This window comes from Mytilus californianus, unplaced genomic scaffold (genome assembly GCF_021869535.1).
Source record: "Mytilus californianus isolate M0D057914Y unplaced genomic scaffold, xbMytCali1.0.p SCAF_9, whole genome shotgun sequence".
Lineage (NCBI taxonomy): Eukaryota > Metazoa > Mollusca > Bivalvia > Mytilida > Mytilidae > Mytilus > Mytilus californianus.
The window spans coordinates 28,578,039-28,603,980 of record NW_026262745.1 but is presented as its reverse complement, the minus strand read 5'-3'; the positions used below and the strand labels follow the sequence as shown (position 1 = coordinate 28,603,980).

General features: G+C 33.4%; 1 protein-coding gene across 2 annotated transcripts in view; it reads right to left on the bottom strand.

Moving 5' to 3' along the window:
• Positions 1–25,942, bottom strand: part of LOC127714084 (uncharacterized) — a 54,508-nt gene that overhangs the window by 12,878 nt on the left and 15,688 nt on the right. Inside the window, exons 2-7 of one of the 2 annotated variants that reach the window (XM_052220035.1) lie at positions 21,479–21,554; positions 9,247–15,103; positions 8,292–8,318; positions 4,036–4,445; positions 2,946–3,021; positions 703–809 (exon numbers count right to left, since the gene is read on the bottom strand). In XM_052220035.1, the coding sequence (XP_052075995.1) occupies positions 703–809; positions 2,946–3,021; positions 4,036–4,445; positions 8,292–8,318; positions 9,247–14,998 (6,372 nt within the window). In that variant the 5' untranslated portion in view covers positions 14,999–15,103; positions 21,479–21,554. The remainder of the gene's footprint in view (positions 1–702; positions 810–2,945; positions 3,022–4,035; positions 4,446–8,291; positions 8,319–9,246; positions 15,104–21,478; positions 21,555–25,942) is intronic. The other variant, XM_052220036.1, reaches the window with a different exon arrangement.

Below are 25,942 nucleotides of genomic sequence, written 5' to 3'. Positions count from 1 at the left end.
TGACGTTCACCATGTACAATAAGATGAAATTGCACTTTTCCCTACCTGAAATTCACCATGTACAATAAGATGGAATTGCACTTTTGCCTACCTGACATTCACCATGTTCAATAAGATGGAATTGCACTTTTGCCTACCTGACATTCACCATACAAGAAGATGGAATTGCACTTTTCCCTACCTGATGTTCACCATGTACAATAAGATGAAATTGCACTTTTCCCTACCTGACATTCACCATGTACAATAAGACGAAATTGCACTTTTCCCTACCTGATGTTCACCATGTACAATAAGATGGAATTGCACTTTTCCCTACCTGACGTTCACCATGTACAATAAGATGGAATTGCACTTTTCCCTACCTGATATTCACCATGTACAATAAGATGGAATTGCACTTTTCCCTACCTGACATTCACCATACAATAAGATGGAATTGCACTTTTCCCTACCTGACATTCACCATACAATAAGACGGAATTGCACTTTTCCCTACCTGACATTCACCATGTACAATGCACTTCAAGAATAAGGCCAATAGGACTGCTAAAAATTGAGTACATCTAATCATTTAAAAAATTCTTATGCTGTTCCAATAACATTTTCAAAGGTTGCTGTTTAAATGCTCGACCTCTTACTGTTCACCTCTTTGTCTAAACAGTGCTATTATCAATGCTTAAAATATTGATGTTTACTTACCATTTCATCTCTTTTCCCGGCCAAACTACTTGAGGACAACTGTGGCTTTGGTTTTATAGGTACTGGTCTGTGCACTAAAAATTCCTGCTTTCTTGATTTTGATGGTACTGTAAAAGTTTTAATAAAAATATTACTCCTTTTGCACTTTAAACCTGCAAGAATGACAATTATTCTGAACAGTCAAATATACTTTTCTTTATTTAACACTTCTTTAATCAATAGCCAAAAAAACACCATTTTTAAATGATCATCAATTATTTACATTTCTCTCCAAAATATCATCCCTCAGCCTCTAACGTCATTGCAAAACACCATATTACCTTTGAAAGTAAAATCATGTACTTCTTGCATATATACATGAAGAGAAAATCAGCCAAATGTTTGCAGGAAAACACTTCCAAAAGCAAATCATTTTGTTCTTTTTACTTATATGTTGGACTAATATTGACAACAGCCATGTTGGCTAGTGAGCTTGGTTATCAGATAAGATATAAAGCTAGATATTCTTCAAATAGTTATGGTCAAGTAATTCTTGTATATGCCATATAATAAGTGGAAAGTTAATAGCAAGAGCTTGCTAGGATAGCTAATAAAGAGCTGTGCCATGAGTGCATGATACACCTGTTGCTTTTTCAATGAATAAAGTTCCATAACTCCTCAATGTCATATCAGAACTCTAAAAAAAAAAAATAAAGGATCTTATCTTAATAGATATAAAGCAGTCACCAAAATTTCATGTCCAAAAACTAAAAAAATCCCCCCTTTTTTATGAATAAAATCCCATAACTCAGAAATCTAAAATTTATAAAAATCAAAAGGGAGCTTATATCAGCAGATATAAACAATTCACCAAAGTTTCGTGAAAATTTGTTAAGCGTTTTTGAGTTATTGTCTGACATGTTGACCACAGATGGACAGACAGACGGACAACGATATACCATAATATGTCCCATAAACGGGCGTATAAAAACAAAATAAATGGGGAATGTGTCCATGGGACACAGACGATGCCCCCATTTGCATATCATATAAAGTTATAAAGGGACATAACTGAAGAACGGTAAAAGTGAAGGTATCCAAATTTGTACTTGATTTGAGTTTTGTGGTAATAATAATTTTGTATAAGTCTCGTAACATTTGGTTGAGGCAAACTTAAGTAAGAGAATGGAAAAAAAAAAATTCAGCAATTTTTCCATTTGTAAAGGGGCATAACTCTAGAACGTTTAAAGTGACACCACAAAAACTCAAACTTGATCTGGAGTCAAACTAAAGTTAGAGAACAGAAACAAAATATTCAGCAATTTTTCCATTTGTAAAGGGGCATAACTCTAGAACAATAAAAGTGACGCCCCCAAATTCAAACTTGATCTGTGTTTTGTGGTAATAAGCATTGTGTACAAGTTTCATAGCATTTGGTTGAGGAAAACTAAAGTTAGAGAACGGAAACGAAAATTTAGCAATTTTTCCAATTGCAAAGGGGCATAACTCGAGAAAGGTTAAAGTGACGCCACCAAAATTCATACTTGATATGTATTTTGTGGTAATAAGCATTGTGTATAAGTTTCATACCAATCGGTTGAGGCAAACTGAAGTTAGACAACGGAAACCAACTTTTGGGCGTACGTACGGACGTACAGACGGACAAGGGTAAAACTTAATGCCCCCTCCGCTACGGCGGGGGCATAAAAAAAACTTTTGCAAGACACGTATTGCATCCATTCACTTTTAGTAGTCTTTGAATAGGATAGAAATCTAGAAATTTCTACTAATTTAGGTTAACCAGTGTTGTTCTTTTATACTTTGACTGAAGCATTTCAACAGTTTAATTAAGCCAAACAATATATGTCTGTTTCCTACCATTATAAAACATCGTAGGTTGGTCGGTCGGTTGGTCAAGATTTTATTTGATTTTTCTGTTTGTTTTATATTTGCATGTTAACAAAATCCGGAAAGTTTCATGTTTTCTCCAAATTTGATCCTGTTTTAGATTTGCACATCTGGTAATTTGCGCATGATAGTTGATATGTTTAAAATTTTCAATTTTTGACAAGTTCTACACTATTTATGTGTCACTCTTATTACAAATTTTAGTGAATAATCCAGTGTAAACTGTATTTGTAGTCAAATAAGGATCTTAATGCTTTTTTTTTAATAATTTTTTGGAAAGGCAATATTTTAGGGTCTGTAATCAAACAGGGTGGGTCGATAGGCAGGAAACAAGCATATATTTTTTTTGGCCTTACCTGTGGACACCTGTTGAAGGGGTTCATAATCAGCCACATCAACATCCATGTATACTTGTGGAGAATCTGTTGATTCCTGGAATATAGAAAGGAACAATTTTAATTATACCAGTTGAACAAAAAAGTTTCATCTCCTGCATGGGTCAAAATGGAATGGATAAACATATTCTTACAGTAATAACCAATGGTCTAATCTGATTATCAGGGACAGCAGTTTCCTCTTTATTTGCTTATTTTTTTCCTTTATGTGTCAACAAAGCAAAAATGACATGAGGAACTGAAGCTGCATAACTTTCCAAAGTTTACCTTTGGTTTTCAAGTGTTTATGCTCAGTATTTTTTCTATTTTCAATTTTACACAATTAAAAATATGCGAAGTTAACCATAACGAGACAGCTCCCCAACATATTGCAGACCGATTTTTAAAACTAAAACTGTGAGTGAACTAAAAATAAAACCCACTGCCCCACACTACAATAAGTATATTGAAGTAAGTAAATTCATCTATCCCCCTTTAACATATAGGATAGGGATTTCATTCACATACACATCATCAGGTTGTGTTCTACAACAATTTCATCAATATCCATCTAGCCGTTTAACAATTGCAATGACAAGGCACTGGACAGGGATATTCCTATATACCCACAGTTTGCAGGAGGTATAATGAAAATTATTTTTAATGGCGAATATCAAATCCACAGAACTGAACCTATACCCTACCATTCGTGATACTGTGAAAAAATTTCAAAAGATTTGGTTACGTGACAATGCAAGGGTACTGACACTGATATGATGAAAGCCAAGACTAAAGGATAACAGGCATGAAAATCAGGTATGAATATCATTATATACTCTCAACTCAGCACAAAAATGACTAAAGAAAGATGATTTTACACTTCTATTTTACTGTTAAATTTAATATACTTCAAATGATCAACAAACTTCCTCCTTTAAAATTTGAAATTTAATTCTTACAAGTAGATAAATATTATATTAGAAGTTTTGTATTTCAAAGAAATAAAAATGAAAATCTTTTACATGAATATAAAATCTTAATCTCAATGAATAGTTAAAAAAAAAAAGTTAACCTTGCTCTTACGACGTCTTGTTTTCTTTTGGTCAACAAACATCTCACTAGATTCGTAATACAACATGGCTTTACGACTAACTGCATCAAGGTTTTTTGCCAGTCTGTAGGTTGACTCCCTCTTAGGAAGAGCTGCATACTTGGCAGTTTTCTTTTGTCCAGTGAAGCGATAATCTTCATCAACTTTTTTATTTTTCGATTCATCCATAGCCAAATCATCGCAATAACATACAACCATACAATCTGGTTTTCCACAATGTGGTTCATTGTCTTTCTCCTTATGTGCTTCAATACTATCACAGATGCAGCCAAGACGACAATATTCCTTTTCACATTTGAGAACATTACGATCAGCTTCTGGACTTTGATCAGTAAACATGCACAAATGACATATACATCCATATCGACAACCTGAAAGAATAGAGATAATGACTTACCACTGTCTTAATGATATAAAGAATAAACCTAGCCAGTTCCTTTGCATTTGTGTTTGACAGCTTAGTTCTTTGTGTTTAAACAAGAAACAAGTAGTTTTAGCCACCAGTGAGAAATTTACATTTAACTTTTCCTTAAAGCAGTTAAAAATTAATAATTTCTAATGGTTTTTAGGCCGTACAGTGACCTATAGTTGCTTAAATCCATGTCATTTGGACCCTGTTGGATAGTTCTCTCATAGTCAATCATACCATATCCTTATTTTATATTGTTGGATTTCTTTTTTTTTTAAATATTGAAATTTGACACCTGATCACCAAGTGCATGCAGTCTTCACACTTAACCACAGGCCCAGCAACCCAGGCTTGTAAAATTGCTTTCGGGTCTGTAAAAATCATCTCTACAGGCCAACTGAATCTAACTAAAATTTTCCAAAAATTGAGCTCTGGGCCTGTAGATTTAAAAGTTTATCGTGAAGTCTGTGCATGCAAACTGAAGTTTGACTGTGTGGTTTGACTTTGTGAGACCGTGAATTTATGATTTTGATGAAGTATAATCATTCTGCTGTAATATTCAATCCATAACATTTATGTCATTGAACATGCTGAAACTTAAACTTCTTTACACTATTTACAATACATGTATTCACTATTTTCTTGCCACTTGACAACTGAATTTGATTTTTTTCAAAAGCTAATTCAAAAATCATTTATGGAAATCAATATTGCTCAGGTAAAATAGTTTGTTCATTTACCTTAAACAAATGATTTAAGTTTACTTGGATTTAACCCAAAGCTTACTTAAATTATTTAAAATAACTCTAGAAAACATTACAAGAGGATTGGCTGCTTGCCAGGAAATTGGTTCATACATCCATAGTTTTTGTTGTAAACCAAGATATAAACTGAATCAATAATAAATGAAATACTAATAATAATCAAACTATGATTTTCTCAATAGGCTCAGATCGAAGAGTCTGAAACCAAATTTTGCCAAAATTTCAGTCTATCAATAGCTGCTGTGACCTTGATGGCAGAATCAATTGGGATCTTCATCACCCCATGGGCATTATCAAGCACACTATGTGAAGATATTTTGTTACAGCTCAAAAGATTCTGCCTGGGAATTAAAATGGTGATGTCCACAGGCCCAGCTGAAATGCAGGATACCAGGACACAATTCATCATATAAGTCAAATTGGACTTCGTTGCTATTCAGTTAATGAAATAGAGATTTTTCTGTCAATATATGGTAATGTCCTTACTGTTCACAAATTTCAATTCATTTTCAGGAACTGCGTTTTTGACATTGACAATCAATGGGGATCCCCTCCCCTTTATCATGTTTATATGTTACCATTCATTGTACATATCAAGTTTAGTTTTAATGGCCTGTAAGGTTCATGAGTTGATGTTCTAAACTTATTTTGGTGTATATTTAAAACCGTGACCTTGAGATATTGACCTCAAAATCCATAGGGATCTTCCTCTCATATGGGATCACAAATATATATACAAGTTTGGTTCCTAACCCATTTAAGAATCATCATGAATTATTAAAAATAAAAATGGAGAATATCTCCATGGGACACAGATGATGCCCCGCTAGCATATACATGTAACATTATAAAGGGACATTACCCAAGAACGGTAAAAGTGAAGCAACCCAAATTCTAACTTGATCAGTATTTTGTGGTAGTAAGCATTGTGTATAAGTTTCATAACATTTGGTTGAGCCGAACTTAAGTTAGAGAACGGAAACTAATTTTGGGACTTACGGACAGACAAGGGTAACACTTAATGTTCCCTCCGCCGCGGCGGGGGCATATACAGATGCAGGTTTTTTTCCAGTAATTATGCCCTTGACAAAGAGATCTTAAAATCTATAGCTATAGAGATCTTCCACTCACTTTATGTGACCACATATTAAAGTATGGTTCCAATCCCATGTAAGATCTAGCAGAATAATCTGGAAACCCTATTTACATAGCATGTATCTATGACATTGACCGTAAGACATAGTGACATCAAAATTAATATAGATCTTCCACTTATTTCATGTGATTATTTTACTAAGTAATGTTTTAATCCCATGTAAGGGCTCTTATTTTCCCCAAAACCCTTTTTCTACACCTATTGCATTCTACTTTGACTTTGAATTTAGAATCAGTGTCCTTTACTCATTATATGTGTCCATATATCCAATAAAGTCTTCAATCTGATATAAAGAATTAGATTTATCATCCTGAAACCAAGATGACTAACAGACTGGTAAAAAAATATATGATTATCACCTTAATTTGTAACATGGGTACAACAGCATTTGGAAAGGACCTTGTAATAAACTTTTCTGCTAAAATGGTTGGATTCTTTTTTGTTATTCTCAAAGACATGATGGAAATGTGAAATGTTGATTGATGGAAATGAGGTGCAAATTAATGGCAATGCTAACCTTTGACCAAGTCAGCTAAAAATGTATAGGTATCATATCTGATGACATCTTTTATAATGTGTCTGGCCTTCAGATATAAAGACAAAATGCAGTAATTCAAAAACAGAACGAAAAAATCCCTCTTTTCATTTAGCAGCAAAAAATAGAGAGTTTCAAATGTTTATGAAAAAAGTTTTGTATTAAATCTATTTTCTTGTTGCATGAGGTTTTGAAACCTTTGTGGTTGTCACACTGACATTTTTTTGTGACTAATGTAGTAAACTGTTGACACAGAGAAATGTCTTGCCTGTCTGGATAAAATTCAGAAAAAGACAATCTGATGGACAGCAACATTGCTAACTACCGGTAATTCATGAACTAGTGGGTAGGGCCTCAAAAAGGTTAACAAACTGAGATCTACAGACAGTAATGTAATTTTATAGAAAATATTGTTGTCTATTGCAAGTAGTTGCTATCAAACTAATTTAAGCAGAAAACTTAACATTGAAAATTACTACAGTAAGTTCAGAAATTATTGCTTGCATTTATTATTGAGATTTTGTCATTTTAGACTAAAATGTGATTTTAATTTTTGAGATATTGAGAAAAATCCTGTTTAATTCATATAAAAAATTTCAAAATGCGAGTTTAAATTTTTGCGATTATAACCCTGTCACATTTTTCACAATAATAAAAACATCTCAATAATTTCTGAATTTACAGTAATTAATTAAGTCACTGGACAATGACCTAGGGGGCAAGGCCTCAAAATAGTCTACACACTGATATGTACTGGTAGTAATGCAACTTCATACAAAACAGCATTGATTTATCACAAGTAGTTCCTATCAAACTGACTTAAGCAGAAAACTTAACATTGAAAATTGCTAATTAATTCAAAGTCACAGGACGATCACCTAAGGCCTCAGAGGTAGGGCCTCAAAATAGTCATCAAACTGATATGTACTGATAGTAATGCAAATACATACAAAATATTATTGATCTATCACAAGTAGTTCATTTCAAACAGACTTAAGCAGAAAACTTTACAATTGTTGATGCCAACAATGAGCCGGAAAAGCAATACCTATGTCTCGCCCTTCTGTTTCTTTCGTCACAGGTGAGATAAAAACTACCTTTTGCCCTTTTTCTTAAAATTCTAATTGATTCTTCTGATATTATGTTCTATATACTGTTAAAGTACTCTCATATGTGTGGTGTTGTAAATTGGTTTTTTAACATTGTCTTGAAGTTCTGATTTTTTTCCTTTCATGTTTGCAACAAAATAATAACCAATTTAGTTATTCAGCATGATGAAAATAATTTATATGCCACACATAGAATACTTTTACAGTAAATAAATATGTTCCTACCAAACCTTATTTTACTTACTTCTATTCTGAGTGGACTCAGTATGATCTGTCAAAGTAAAACAACAAAGTAAGGGACAAGACCACAAACAAATGACCTGTTATCTGAGAGACTACTCTATCATGTTTATAATGTCTAATTCAAATTCATTTAATGATGTAATTGTTAAATATTGTATGTATTCTATAAAGTATTGTATTTTGGAGGAGTTTAAATTCCCAATGCATGTCAAACATGCTCAATGTTTTATTTATACTTTTAAATTTTTATTTTTGCTGATTCTTCCTAAAAGATCAAATTTGCAGAGGTACTTTTTATTTTAACTTCAAAATTGGCAAATATAAACCCTATTTAAAATCGCTAATTTTACAGCATTTATCATTCTCTTTATCAAAGACAATCTTTTCTAATCCGAAAAAACTTGATACAAGCTTTTGAAGCTTCTCAGATAAGAGGTCCTTTTTTGTTATTTACACCATCACCAAAACAAAAAGAAAACTTGGTAAGTATTGAACAAAAGGTTTCCTTCTCTATCATGCCTATCAAGGTATATTATACAAATCTGTTATGTCTGTTATATCCATATAATGTCTGCCAACTTCAAAATCTCAAGCTTGAGTATGACGGTATACGTACATGTAGACATGATAGATGCAACAGATACGTTAGTTGTAAATGTTTCTGAATCTAACAGAAGATGATCAAATTATGAAAATTAAAATGAATCTTTTATAAGCAATCAAGAAATGTTAGTTTTGTGCAAATGAATTGAAATACCTCTATCAATGTCTATAATTACATGCAAGAGAAGCAAGTCTGATATGTTATGTGTATATGAAGTATGATTTGAGGAAGATTGCATTCGTTTTCAAGACATCAAATTGTCACAATAAATCACATATATTTATCATTTAAATGCTAAAGCAAATTAACTTATTGCTTAAATATATTTCATGGAAATGATAAAAAGAATTACCTGGTTTATCACAAGTTGTTAACTGACCAGACTCAGGTGACTTGGAAAGACCATCAGTTTCCTTTATTATCTTTTTTGCAACAGGCTTTTTACGTGAATATTCTTTAGGTATGGCTGTACATGCAGCAGTAGCCATATTTCCAGTAAGGACTGAGGCCATCAGTTCTAATTTTGGTTTACGTCCTTTTTTAGGGGGTGTCTCCTTTTCAGGCTCTTCCTGCTGTGTTATTTCTGGTGTTGAAGGCCTACTACTGTTTGCAGAAGTATCCATGATAACCGTGTAATCCCCTTCATATTCCCCGTCAGCATTTTTACGCCTTCTAATATTATGTCCTCCAAGCTTACGGATTACCTGAATATCTTGTAAATTGTAATTCAACCTCATTTTCAGCGTTTTTGATTTAAAAATCATCCTTTGCCTCTCAGAGTTTTTCACCTTATCAGTCTCTTTCATCCTCTCTCTATCATATATTCGAACCAGTTCTTCATCTTGAACCTCATCGTCAGAAGGAAATATAATGTTTTCATCTTTTTCTTCAGCTATATCTGCATGACTTTCCGTATCTCCATCCTTTGTCATGTTTATTTCTATGTCTTCATCAATAAACTGTATGTCATTCAAGTCATTCGAATTTGACCTTGAATAATCTTCGTATATTATTTCTTCTTGTCCATTTTCTGACTTTTGAGATCGATCACCTTTAGACATTCCTTTCCTTTGTGTGTAAATTATATTCTTTCTACGTTTCTTTTTTATATTCAAACCATATTCTTTCAACTCATCAGGACGTAGATTTTTTGCAAGGCGTGCTTCAGTTCGCCAATGTAACTTTCCTCCATTTTCAATTTCAGCTTTTGCATTTTCCACATCATCAGTTACATTGTCAACCTTGTTTTTCCAGCCTTTAATTTTTGTTATATCACTAGTTTTATGCATGAAAGTACCTTCCTCATTAGGGCTGTCTAACCATTGTAATTCCTGTTTGTAAAGTCTTTGGTATTTAGCTAAAGTTTTATGCATTCCTCTTAAGTTCTGACTAATATTATCTTTATCTTTTAAAATTTTATTGCCAACCTTTTTATTGTATTTTGATAAGATGTATCCTTGCTTCCGTCTCATGTTTCTCATTCTTGTCATACCTAACAACATGTTCTCATCAGTTCCCAATTTTGTTCTTCTCTCCACTTCAACATGTGCTTTAAGTGCATTTTTACTAGGAAATGACATGAACAAAACACCATCAATTTCATCAAAGTCTGGCTCATGTTCATCCATTGACATATCACTATCATTCTCATTATTTTCATTTTCATCTTCATCCTCGTCATCATCGTCCTCATCCTCATCTTCATCATCATCTTCATCGTCATCAACTAAATTATCATCATCTTCATCACCATCATCAAAATCATCGTCCGCATCATCAACCTTTTCATCCTCTTTTACCTCAATTGTCAAATTTTCAATGAAGTTTTCTAATGACTGACTACTAAATGCTGAAAGTTTATCTTTAATTTCTGTTTCAGGGTTAAACAAGACAGTCATTGGTAATGGTTCTTTAATTTCTCGTTGAGTTGAATTCATAGGCACAAGACGTCCATCTACTTTCCTCATGTTTGTCATTTTCTTTTTCTTTGAACTATGTGATGAAGATACAATAAATGACTTGCCTGGACTGCTACAGATTTTGAGTTTGAGAGGTATTTTAGTTATATGGGTTTTAGGAACACTTTCTTCATCTTCCCATTTTTTGAATTTAGCTAAAAGTTTATCGGCCATTGTTAAATGTTTTGATTCCGACTCAGTATCCATTTCATTTTGAACCTTATCAATATCATCATCTGAAACTTCCATTTCATTCTCAAATTTACTTGATCCATCTAATGAAATAACGTCTTGGGAGTTATTATCAATTTGAGACAGATTATCATTGTTCTTTGATTCCTTAACTACAGAGATATCCCCACGTATTTCAGACTGCTCATCAGTTTTTGAAGCATTGTCATAGTTTTTTTTATCAGTAATGTTATCATGTGATAATTCATCACTGATAGCAACACATTTTTCCTCTTTTGAATCTTTATCCATATCATTTGTCTCAGGTTTTGGTGTTAGCCCTACATCTAACAGAGATCTCTCTGCAGATATGTTTTCTGGACTTTCTAATATTTTTTCCACTGAATTCACAGCTTTATTTGGTGATTTCTTCACAGGACTTTCCTGAATTTCTATAACATTTTTCTTTCCTTCAGATTCTTTAACTGTCCCCTCTTTACCTGGAGACTGATAATCCTCCATTATTAAATCAAAAATATTTTTTCTTTTAGATTCTCCTCCATGATCTTCTAAATCAGACAAATTACCACACACTGTCTCTGAATCTTTATGTTTATTCTGATTGTCAGTTTCAGGTGTTTTTTCCTTGGACATATTTGTTTGTTCTTTTTCACTACCATGCTGTGAATCAGGTTTCAAGTCCACTTTGTTAAATTTTGCATCAGTTTTTGCAGCTAGAACTGATTTCACATTTGATAATGACTCCATGGCCTTCTTCAATTTACTTTGCAATGAATTAGTTTGGTCTTTAGCTGAATCAGCCTTGACTTCTGCTGACTGAACCTTATCCTTTCCATCATTAGTTTTTGGTTGTATTTCTTTCTGTGGTTTATCTACATACTTAGAGTCAATCTCAATTTTAACTTCAACTACAGTTACAGTATCAGGAGACTTAATAATTTTACTTGAGCCACTTCCTAAATTTACAGTCACATTTTGATCTTCCTTTATATTTTCTAAATTTGTATCCGCTTGTTTACATTGTTTAGATTCAATTTCCATGTCTTTTTCAGTGCCAGACAAATTATTTTCATTACTCTCATTCTCTTTGTCAGCAATTTCATTGACTGACATATTTTTGTCCGATTGTGACTTTTCTATATCCTCTGCTTCCTTTGAAGCTTTATTTTCTATAACTGAATTTTCTGGATCAGTTATCTGTCCTTTATCTGACGCTTGACAATGAACTTGTAAATCAACAGAATCATCAATTTCACTTTTGTCCATAAGTCCATTTTTTTCTGGTTTTGTTTCATTAGCAACATTTTGTTCTTCTTCCATATCATCATCATGTCCTTCTGACATTTCACTATCGTTTTCACTTTCATAATCCATAAAAATATCAGATGTAAATATTTTAGGTAGCTGTACCGAAGAATCCATATTTGTCTTCACTTTTGAGATCAAATCATCCAGGGGTAACAATTTTTGTTCGTTTTCGAGAGTTTCAGTAGAACTTTGACCCGACTCAGAATCTATAGGTTTTTTTGGCGACACGACTGGTACAGATAATTTTTCAGTGACAACTGGTTTAGAACTAGTTGTTATAGATGCTAACTCAGGTTTGCTTACAGTGACTGGTGACTTCTTCAACAATGACATTCCTGGTCTTCCAGAGACTGGAGAAGATGAATTAACAAGTATTGTACCAGAAGTATTTGGAATATCAGACTTTTTTAAAATAAGAACTTTCGAATTTGGAGGTATGTTTAAAGGATTAGACTGTGAAGCAAGGCTGATTACAGGTGATGTAGTTGTGAATGTATGTGCAGTAGTTGTGGTTCCTGACAGAACCTTTGTAGAAAGAAGTGAACTCCCAGATGATGATATTATTTGGCCCTTGGTTCCTGGCAGTACCTTTGTAGAAAGAAGTGGTTGTCCTGATGATGAGATAAGCTGTCCCTGAGATAATCGGAAGAAAGTTTTAGTAGTTGGTGTCTTCAACATGGATTGTACAGAAGTCACCACCTGTACAGGTTGCACGGGTCTTACATTAGATGATGGAATCATTGATACCATAGGGGGTCCAATGGGAGAGACAGGAGAAATAGAAGATGTCGGTATAACTTTGTTGGTAGGTGTACCAATTAAACTTATCTTGTTACTTGGAATGAGGCTTATATTACTTGCATTTGAACCCTGAAGAGTTAATAATGTTTGTCCTCCAATGGTTGATGAGCTTGGCACAATAATGCATGGCACTGACTGGGATCCAGACACAATAGTTGCTTTGGTACCAGCACTACCGATGAGCCTCATCTGAGGTTGAGTAGAAATTGGTTTTGATACAGATATAACAGTTGAGGAAGACTTGGTAGGCATTTGTTTCTGATCAGAATTTGTCTTTTGTTCCTTTCCAATTTTAAACAAATTCAAATCCTTTTTCTTTCCTTTTTTTCTATCTTTCTGTTCAGTTTCATCATTTTCTCCATTATCGTCATTATCAGACATTGACTTCTTGTGTTCATCAAACATTGTAAACCCATCTTCATCATGACCAACTAACAACCCAAGAGCAGGTGACATCCTAATTATTGACCTTTTCAATATTGGTTTTGTCACTCTACGTTTTCCTTTTAAATCATCTTCATCTCCACTTGAGGTTGGTGTCTCTACAGGACCCTTTCTTTTAATAGTAGTTACAACAGTATAACCTAATTCTCCATCAATTATTTTCTCTTGTAATGATTTACGTTTCCTTCTGGGTTTCCTTGGTAGTCTTAAAGGTTTATCTTCATAGACAGCCCAGGCTGGAATGTCTTCTTGTACAGATTCTACTATGATCTGATCTATCACATTTGACAAATTCTGTAATGCTTCCAGCTTTCCGACATCTTTGTCAGAATTTTCAGCTTTAGGTTCACTTACAGCCTCAGGAATGGTTTCTTTGATATCAGTCTCTTGATTTATTGAAACTTTGTTTGAACTAGTGTCTGTTGGTTCTATTTCAGTCTTATTTCCGGCATCAGTCATTTCACACGACCGGTCAGATATGTCACCGTTGAGATTATTGGTTTCAACTTTCTGATTAACTGATTGAATATCTGATACTTGTTTCTCAGAATTGTTTGTTTCTGTTGGATTTTTAGCCTTTGTACAATCACTCTTCAGAATAGTTCCTGTCAGTAATGAATACAACTGTGAAGTTTGACATTCAGTTGAAAGACTAGTTTTAGGTAATGACACATCATTATTATTGCAATTTTCTGTATTACTGTCTTTCTTAAAGATTTGCCTTTTTGGTAACTTCAAAGGAAACATAACCATATCGTCCGCATATCTAAGATTTGGTGATCGTTGACGACTTCCTGTTCTTGGTGATTCTGGTGTTATCACAGATAGCTTTTCTGGAGATGGTGTATGTTTCACCTTTTTACCTGCAGAAAGGGGAGTTTTATTCCCAATAATAGGACTGTCTTTATTGTTCAATTCTAGTTTCACATTTGGACTTGATTTTTTTGTAGGAGAAAGAGATCCTTTGTCCTTTTTTTCTACAGAACTCCCTCTAGTGGATCTAAAATTTTTCACCGGAGATTTCTCTGCTTCTGATCTTATGTCAAGCATTTTGTCTTTGTTTCTAGTCTGTTTTTTCTTTGATGGTGATTTTACTTTAATTGTAGGAGAACTTTCTTTATCAGACGTATCAGAGAGTAAATATTTTCTTAGTTCATGAAATTTTGACTCATCATCACTTTTTCCAACTGTAGAATGTTGTATATCAACAACTTTAACAAGGTGATCCTGTTTATCCTGGGCTTGGACTTCTTTCACCTCAGACTTTTCACTTCTTTCCAATATATTCCTCTTGGTTTTAGCAATCTCTTTATGGTACTTCTCTCTGGTATTCAACAATTCATTCTCCTCTGGCTCCACAGTACTAGTATTAGACTTTTGGTTTTGTTTTAATTTCTTCATTTGATTGTTGTCATTTCTACTATTTTGTCTTTAAGACTGCTTTCCCACATTTTTTTATCACTGTAGCAGAAGGTCCAATATCTGACAATTCAAATACCACTATTCCTAAAATGACAAAGAAAATTGTATCATCTTTTATTTCTTACCCTTAATAATATGAACAAGAGTGCACACCCTGAAATGTCTCACCTGCTTTAGTAATCATGATTGATTTTAAGTCTTTAAGATTAAGGTTTTACTACAAATATCACATAAACTTAACATTATCAATGATCCATGAAAATAAGGTCAAGCTCAGATGAACCCTAGCAGACAAACATGTACACCTTACAATAATTCCATACACCAAAAATATTTAACCTATTGCTTATAGAAACAAACCTTACCATGAAACTTTACATTGACCAATGATTCAATGAACCATTAAAATGAGGTCAAGGTCAGATGACACCTGCTAGACAGACATTTACAACTTACAATCACTCCATACACCTAATATAGTTCACCTACTGCTTACAGTATCATAGAAACGGACCTAAATATGTAACTTAAACCTTGATCATTGATCCATGAATGAGTTTGAAGTCTGGTGAACCTTAACTGACCGACATGTAGACCTTGAAATTAAGGATTCCATAGAACAAATATTTTTATCCTAATACTCAACATGAGTGAGAAATTCACATCACAAAAAAACAAACTAAAGATTTTTTAAGCAGTCGCTGAAACATGGAAATGAGGTCAAGGACAATGGTCCTAAGGCAGACGGAAACTTCGTAACACACGCATTCATTTTTTCTACCTTCTAAAATATCAAGCTTTATTTATACAGTTTATTGTAATACCTATGTCTCGCATTCTGTGACTTTCTTTACAGCTAGACACAAACCTTATTTGACAAGTTTACATACTCCACATTAATGAAAAGATAAAAGTCCTTGCTCTCCTTCCAAGAAAATCATTCCTTATTTCTTATAATCTCATGGGGCATTTTAAATGATGAAAACAAGAGCAAACATGCTGAAATGTAATAAATGTCATGCCTGCAGGTATCTGATCATATCTGAATAATATGTTGAAAGCATTCTGATATCAATGTTTTACTACATGCTTCATCAATTCCACAAAAACTTAACTTTGATCCATGAATCATGAAAATTAATGAGGTCAAGATCAGGTGACGTCTGTCAGTTGAAGTTCAAGGATCCAGAAATTCTTTCACCAATATTTCGGGTCATTTTTTAGCAGTTTGAAAAAAGACCCCAACTTTCAAGTCATAATAAAATGACGGAAGTTGTGTGAATTTTTTTTCGGATCTTTGAGTTGACATGTACAAATTACAATGAATGATTTTATAGACCAAATAATAAATTATAGTTCACCTACAATGAAGCAATGGGTTGCACCTGGGGCCAAGCCCAGTACATGGCTTAGGACAAAGAGAAGTGGAGGTAGTTTATTGTGGCTTTATGTCCCACTGGGGATGAAGAGGATAAGTAAGTAAGTACAATACACAACTCACAGCAACAGAGAAACTAGCCTAAAGACAAACTAGAGAAAACTGATATGTCAGCCAGGGCCCCACTAACACATTTTCATGTGAGGCAAAGAGACAGATGCCTAAAAAGCAATTGTTCATAGGTTGTAAATTTTTTAAATTTTGACACCATCAATTTAATTCAGGATGTGTTCTTGTTTAATATATTTGTTATGTTAAAAGCCAAGCTCTATGACATGTCATTTTGTAGGCATTATTGTAAATGTTGGGCAACCAATAATTTTGACACAGAGAATCATTTCATAATAGCAAATAATATCTTTTTTCATTCAAATCCTACCAAGAAATATGATTCTCACAATTTATCATTTTTTCAAAACTAATTATTTGGAATGCATATCATGCCTAAATTCTATATCAATTGTTTATATCATCCTACTACAAGAACATGCTTCTCAAAATTTTTAATTTGTCAATCACTTTGAAATAACTAAATATATCTATTTATTAGTTTTTGTTAAAATCCTATTATATGTCCATTTATCCAATCCCTTTGGAGTAATTGCATTTACAAAATTGTGGACAGACAGACAGACAAAGTAAAACTATAGGGCTCCCACATCCTTGATGCAGTGCCCTTTAAAAAATACAGTGGTGTAGCATCTATTAAGACAATGAGGGAAATGATTTGCTCCATTTTCAAAAACAAGCTCCCAAGAGTCTGAATATCTCACCTGGTAAAGAATATGCCATTTTAAAAAAAAAAATTTTTCTTCATTACAATCAGTTGTGATTGCTTATTTGTAGATCTTTTGTTGTGACATTTTTGTAGGTCTTGTACTAAAGATCATATTTTACTGTGTTCAGTTTATATACTTATATATTCAAATTTATAAGGAAAAAAAGTCTTTTCATAGCAAAAAATCCTATAACTAGTATGATAATTTAGCCATGTTGACTTTCTTGCAGATCTTATTTTGATGATCTTAAGTCTTTCCAACTCCAGACCTATATTTTTGACAAAAATGCAAAAATGGATAAAAATCATCATTTAGCATGTTTAGGGAAAATAACTTCTGTAAGTGGTCAGTTGACAATTTCGGACATGATAACTGATTTGTCGATCCTATTATATTGTGCTGAACATTTTTGATTTCTAATGTTGCTATCTAATCTATCTTTGTTTAACCAAACAAATCCATAAAATAGCTAAAATAAATGTGGATAGTGTCCACATGTGGACACAGATGATGCCCCCGCTTGCATATCATATAGTTATAAAGGGACATAACTGAAGAATGGTAAAAGTGACGCTACCCAAATTTGAACTTGATCTGAGTTTTGTGGTAATAAGCATTGTGTGTAAGGTTCATAAAATTTGGTTGAGGCTAACTTAAGTAGAGAACAGAAACTAATAAAATGCTCCGCTGGGGCGCAGCTTGATACGACCGCAGAGGTCGAACCCTGAACAGTTGGGGCAAGTATGGACACAACATTCAAGCTTGATACAGCACTGAATTTGGATTGTAATTAAATATTTGACACAGCATAGGTTTCTGACACAGAATGAAAGTGGTCTAAGAACTTAAAAATTTTCAATTTACCTATTCATACATGTGATGGACTGTGAAACTCAGATCAGGAGATTGGGAAATTTTGGTCAGGAGATTAGGACTCAGATCAGGAGGTTTTTAATTGACATTAATTTTGTTGTAAATGTAACCGTGTGCTGTAAAAATGGTCTTTTAAAGTGTGTTTTCTTCAACTTTCCATCCAATTTATTATGTTTATAGTACCCTTGTACTTATAAAGTTTCTCCATCTTTATATTCTACATGTTCAATCTAACATTGTTTTTTTCCAGTATGTTCTTTAAATTTTTTACTTCATATTCTATAAAACAATCATTGCAACCAGAACATTTTTTTAGCTGTCTGCAAATAGTTTTATTTATTTTTTTTTTCTCTTGCATATAGTTTTTATTTGCAAACTCAGAAATTCATTCTATCTGTAAAGTTAGGGTCATAGTCATTATATAAATTTCAATTTAAGCCTTAAAAGGAAGTATAGAATCCTCAAATAATTTTCAAATTATTATTTTTTTATTTGTCCTAAGACATTTAAAATCATTTAATAACCATCCTTTTATGATTATTTGTTCAATTTATATTTTATTTATATTCTTTTAAAAATTTTCATTATTAAAAGGAAAGTAACTTAAAACAGGATAAATCAAGGGAAGTAACCCAATAAATACACAGTTTTTGTTACACAACGGCAGTTAGCCTGAGGTAAAAATCGTTGCTTACCAGTATGTTTGACACCCAAGCTGACAAGTGAAGCCATATAATTATGCATGTTAATTGATTTACAGGTAAAATATAACTTCAGGTAATGTCAGTTACACCAGATGCCTGAGATGATATGTTGGGCAGAAATTTTTCATTCATGAAAAATTTCATACACGGGATTTTTTCCTCTTCAACGGGAGGTCGGGAGGAGACCCCTGAAAACGGGATTATTGTACTCCCGTCGGGAGGTTCACATGTATGCCTATTCAAACCATATCATTATTATTTGCTTTTATATATAAATCAGAAATAACCAATTTAAAATGGAAAATGTTAAAGAAAAAAAAGGAAAAAAAAAATCCCCCCCCCAATTTTTTGAACCCCCTTATGATTCACCGCCCCCAAACTCAATTCCAGCTTTCCCTTTGTGATATGGAACCTTGCAGTACAATTTCATAAAGATCCATACACTTACACACAAGTTATTGTCCTGAAACTAGAAAAATGCATGTTTTTTTTGCCCTTTTATGGCCCCTAATTACTAAAATTTTGAGTGAAAACCCCCAAAATCAATCCCAGCCTTCCCTTTGTGATATGGAACCTTGTAGTACAATTTCATCAAGATCCATACACTTACAAACAAGTTATTGTCATGAAACTAGAAAAATGCTTGTTTTTTGCCCCTTTTTGGCCCCTAATTTCTAATATTTGGAGGAAATTACCCCAAAAATCAATCCCAGTATTCCCTTTGTGATATGGAACCTTGTAGTACAATTTCATAAAGATCCATACACTTACAAGCAAGTTATTGTCATGAAACTAGAAAAATGCTTGTTTTTTGCCCCTTTTTGGCCCCTAATTCCTAAAATTTGGAGACAATTACCCCCAAAATCAATCCCAGCATTCCCTTTGTGATATGGAACCTTGTGGTACAATGTCAGAGAGATCCATACACTTACACACAAGTTATGTCTGGAAGTTACAAAAATGCTTATTTTTGGCCCCTTTTGGCCCCTAATTCCTTAACTGTTAGTACCATAACCCCCAAAATCAATCCCCACCTTCCTTTTGTGGTATTGAACCTTATGGTAAAATTTCAATGAGATCCATTCACTTAAACTAAAGTTAGAGTGCGAAAACTTATGTGTATTCGGACGACGACGCCGGACGACGACGACGCCGGACGACGACGACGCCGGACGACGACGACGACGACGACGACGCCAACGTCATACCAATATACGACCACAAAAATTTTTTTGCGGTCGTATAAAAATTCAGCAATTTTTCTATTTGTAAACACGCATAACTCTAGAACGGTTGTGTACAAGTTTTATAACATTTGTTTGAGAGAAGGGAAATGAAAAATTCAGCAATTTTTATGTTTATAAAGGGACATAACTCAAGAATGGTAAAAGTGTCGCCACCAAATTTCGTACTTAATCTGTATTGTGTAGTAATAAGCATTGTGTATAAGTTTCATAACATTTGGTTGAGGCAAACTAAAATTAGAAAACGGAAATCAAAAATTTGTAATTGATCTTAGTTTTGTGGTAATGAATATTGTGTATAGGTTTCATAATGTTTGGTTGTGGCAAACTTAAGTTACAGAATGGAAACTAAAAATTTTGCAATCTTTCGATTTATAAAGGGGCATAACTCAATAATGGTTATAGTGAAACTACCCAAATTCAACTTGATCAGTGTTTTATCAGTGGAAGTCAAAATTAAACATTGCATTGTATAAAGCATTGATTGTAGTTGATTCAACTATAATCATGGACAAAGGAAGATAACTCCAATTTCAAAATTACTTGATATTTAGAAGAAAATAAAAATTTTGCAATTTTTCTATTTCTAAAGGGGCATAACTCTAAAACGGTTTAAGTGATGCCACCAAAATTCAAACTTGATCTGTGTTTTGTGGTAATAAGCATTGTGTATAAGTTTCATAACATGCGGTTGAGGCAAACTTAAGTAAGAGAACGGAAACTAAAAATTTTGCAATTTTTCCATTTATAAAGGGGCATAACTCTAGAACGGTTTAAGTGACGCCACCAAAATTCAAACTTGATCTGTGTTTTGTGGTAATAAGCATTGTGTATAATTTTCATAACATTTGGTTGAGGCAAACTTAAGTTAGAGAACGGAAACGAAAAATTTTGATATTTTTTTAATTTATAAAGGGGCATAACTCTAGAACGGTTAAAGTGACGCCACCAAAATTTATAAGTTTCATAACATTTGGTTGAGGCAAACTTAAGTTAGAGAACGGAAACTAAAAATTTTGCAATTTTTCCATTTATAAAGGGGCATAACTCTAGAACGGGTAAAGTGACGCCACCAAAATTCAAAATTGATCCGTGTTTTGTGGTAATAAGCATTGTGTATAAGTTTCATAACATTTGGTTGAGACAAACTCAAGTTCTAGAACAGAAACCAATTTTGGGACGTACGTACGTAGACGGACAAGGGTAAAACTTAATGCCCCCACCGCTACGGCGGGGGCATAAAAATGTCATTCAGGGGCAATAACTCCTGACAATTTCTGACTTATTTGTAGATCTGATTGTGCTTAACATCTTTGCTAATCACAATTTCTCTGTATCTAAAAACATTTCTGCAAAAAATGAAAAAAAAGATAAAAACCATAACATGTTCAATAATCTCACATTCATGAAAGAAACCATACCTGTTATAATAGTTCTGGAATTTAGCATGGTCAACATATACATATATACATCTGTTCTTCTTGAATTGCTACAGACCTAAAACAAGACAGAAAAAATTTAATATATATATATAGGTTTGAAAGTTGTTTTCAATGTAGACTTATATATATATAACTAATCTATACAAGCATACTGATCTCAACAATGGTTATGATATTTTATTATATATATTTATAAAATCTAAAAAATTTCTTCACTTACAACAGTTCAATCTTCATTTTTAAAACTAGCACTTCAGTGTGAGCTTGAGAAATATTGTATTGCATGAGGTTCCGTGGTGGAATGTGTTTCTTGAATGGTTTTTAGACTATATATAGACAAACTTTATCCTTCTTTTTCAATGTTCTGCAAAAAGTTGTGTTCTTTATATGCGACATCATGAGGCATGGTCGCCTTTTTTCTTGACATCACAACAGGAAATAAAGAAAATTTGACATTATAATTGAACCATGATCAAACAAACCACACAATGGTTGTAAAAAAAATAGGTATAAATCAGGTAAGAATAAGAGAAACATTTTATTTTTGAACTAAAGCCCAATAGAGCTTGTGTTTGTTTGTTCTTTGCACTCTGAATCAAATTCAAGTTTTCTTATTTCATCTTACCCGGTATTCAAATAGTAAGTACATGGAGAAAGCAATATGTTACTAGTTACTAGCTATCTAGTCCAAGACAAAATAATAAAAGAAATTTGTTACAATGGCCATGAGCCTGGTATGGGGTCATAGAACATAACTTTAAAGTAGCTCCTTATTAGCCCTAAGGATATGTAAGCCAAATTTAGTCCCAACATGCCAAATGGCTGCAAAGAAGCTTTTTAAAAATGTATTATGCATGATACATGTGATAGATGTAAAGTAATTGCAATAGCTATCCCCAGCAATAAAATGTCCCTTTATCCTCATATTGACAGGGAAACAGGCTGTTTTGTTGTAATTCAAACAAGGGGCTCCCACTGGTATAGAATATGCCATTATGATATCAATATTTTTTTCCTTTATTGCATTGTTTGCATGTTTCATGAGGCATTTTTGTAGGTCTTTCTATTGATGATATTTTTTACTGTTTACAGTTTATACCTTTAGAGAAATAAGCAATGTTGACACATTTGTAGGTCTAATTTTGCTGATTCTTTTGTTTTTTGAAGTTTCTTCTATAGTTTTTTACAAAAATGGATAGAAATCATCATTCAGGGCAAAAGTAACTACTAGTAGTATAAGAAGTCGGTTGACACTTTCAGTTATGATGACTGATTTTTAGATCTGATTGTGTTCAACATTTTGTTTTTTTACTGTTTCTCTCTATCCATTATAGTTAGTGCAAAAGCTGCAAAAATGAAGAAAAAAACTTCTTTTATGGGATAAAAATCTTCTCTTGGGGGAAGAATTCAATCTTGTTGACTTATTTATGGACCTTATTTTACTGAACATTTTTGCTAAATATTGTTGCTCTCTATCTAACTTTTGTTTCTTCAAAAAAATCATAAAATGGGTAATAAAATGCTCCGCAGGGTGCAGCTTGATACGACCGCAGAGGTCGAACCCTGAACAGTTGGGGCAAGTATGGACACAACATTCAAGCTTGATACAGCTCTGAATTTGGATTGTGATTAAATATTTGACACAGCATAGGTTTCTGACACAGAATGAATGTGGTCTAAGAACTTAAAAATTTTAAATTGGACATTCACCTATTATGGTCTAATATCCAAAATCTAAATACATGGTTAGATTCAGCGTCTCAAAGAACCCCAAGAATTCAATTTTTGATGAAATCAAACAAAGTTTAATTTTGGACCCTTTTGATCTCAATGTGGACAAAGTTGATAACGGGGCCCAAAAATCAAAAATATAAATACATGGTTAGATTCAGCATATCAAAGAACCCCATATATTCAATTTTTGTTGAAATCAAACAAAGTTTAATTTTGGACCCTGATTTGGACCAACTTGAAAACTGGGCCCATAATCAAAAATCTAAATACATGTTTAGATTCAGCATATCAAAGAACCCTAAAAATTCAATTTTTGTTAAAATCAAACTAAGTTTAATTTTGGACCCTTTGGACCTTTATGTAGACCAATTTGAAAACGGAACCAAAAATTACGAATCTAAATACACGGTTAGATTTGGCATATCAAAGAACCCCAATAATTCAATTTTTGATGAAATCAAACAAAGTTAAATTTTGGACCCTTTGGACCTCAATGTGGACCAATTTAAAAACGGGGCCCAAAATCCAAAAACTTAATACACGGTTAGATTCAGCATATTAAAAAACCCCAAGAATTCGAGAATAAAACCCCATTGAAATTGATCAAGAAATAAGCAATTTATACGAAGTATCTTCTTTTGCACAATACTGTGCAATTGAATATTTCTTGCTATTGCGCAATACTGTACAATTGACAATTTCTTGCTATTGTGCTATTGGATATTTCTTGCTATAGCGCAATACTGTGCAATTGAAGATTTCTTGCTATTGCGCAATACTGTGCAATTGAAGATTTCTTGCTATTGCATGTATTGTGCAATACTGTGCAATTGAAAATTTCTTGCTATTGCACAATACTTATTATATAATAATTTACACATCCTGTTTGGTGTGTATCTCCTACCATATCATTATTATTTGCTTTTAAATATAAATCAGAAATAACCAACTTAAAATGGAAAATTTTAAAAGAAAAAAAAAAAGGAAAAAAGAAAAAAAAAAATCCCCCTCCCGCAAATTTTTTGAACCCCCTTATGATTCATCACCCCCAAACTCAATCCCAGCCTTCCCTTTGTGGTATGGTACCTTGCAGTACAATTTCAGAGAGATCCATACACTTGAACACAAGTTATTGTCTGGAAACTAGAAAAATGCTTATTTTTGGCCCCTTTTTGGCCCCCAATTCCTAAACATTTTGGGCAATTACCCCCAAACTCAATTCCAGCTTTCCCTTTGTGATATGGAACCTTGTAGTACAATTTCAGAAATATCCAAACACTTACACACAAGTTTTTGTCATGAAACTAGAAAAATGCTTGTTTTTTGCCCCTTTTTTGGCCCCTAATTCCTAAAATTTTGAGGCAATTACCCCCAAAATCAATTACAGCCTTCCCTTTGTGTTATGGAACCTTGTGGTACAATGTCAGAGAGATCCATACACTTACACACAAGTTATTGTCTGGAAGTTACAAAAATGCTTATTTTTGGCCCCTTTTTGGCCCCTAATTCCTTGACTGTTGGTACCATAACCCCCAAAATCAATCCCAACCTTCCTTTCGTGGTATTGAACCTTATGATAAAATTTCATGGAGATACATTTACTTAAACTAAAGTTAGAGTGCGAAAACCAATGTGTCTTCGGACGACGCCGGACGACGCCAGACGACGACGACGACACCAACTTCATACCAATATACGACCAAAAAATTTTTAATTTTTGCGGTCGTATAAAAAAAAGGAAAAAAAGAAAAAAAAAGTAAAAAAAAATCCCCCCCCCCCCAAATTTTTTGAACCCCCTTATGATTCATCACCCCCAAACTCAATCCCAGCCTTCCCTTTGTGGTATGGTACCTTGCAGAACAATTTCAGAGAGATCCATACACTTGAACACAAGTTATTGTCTGGAAACTAGAAAAATGCTTATTTTTGGCCCCCAATTCCTAAACGTTTCGGGCAATTACCTTCAAACTCAATTCCAGCTTTCCCTTTGTGATATGGAACCTTGTAGTACAATTTCAGAAATATCCAAACACTTACACACAAGTTTTTGTCATGAAACTAGAAAAATGCTTGTTTTTTTGTCCCTTTTTTGGCCCCTAATTCCTAAAATTTTGAGGCAATTACCCCCAAAATCAATTACAGCCTTTCCTTTGTGATATGGAACCTTGTGGTACAATGTCAGAGAGATCCATACACTTACACACAAGTTATTGTCTGGAAGTTACAAAAATGCTTATTTTTGGCCCCTTTTTGGCCCCTAATTCCTTAACTGTTGGTACCATAACCCCCAAAATCAATCCCAACCTTCCTTTCGTGGTATTGAACCTTATGGTAAAATTTCATGGAGATCCATTCACTTAAACTAAAGTTAGAGTGCGAAAACCAATGTGTCTTCGGACGACGCCGGACGACGTCGACGACGCCAACGTCATACCAATATACGACCAAAAAATTTTTAATTTTTGCGGTCGTATAAAAATGGTCATTAAGGATCAATAACTCCTAAAATGAGTCAGTTGACAATTTTAACCACTTCAACTTATTATAAGATCTTATTGTGCTTTTATCATCTTTGCTATTTACAATTTATCTCTATGATGGTTTCTGCAAATAATGAGAAAATAGATAATAAACTGCTTCGCTGAGCGCAGCTGGATACGCCCGCAGAGGTCCAACCCTGAACAGTTGGGGCAAAAATGGACACAATAT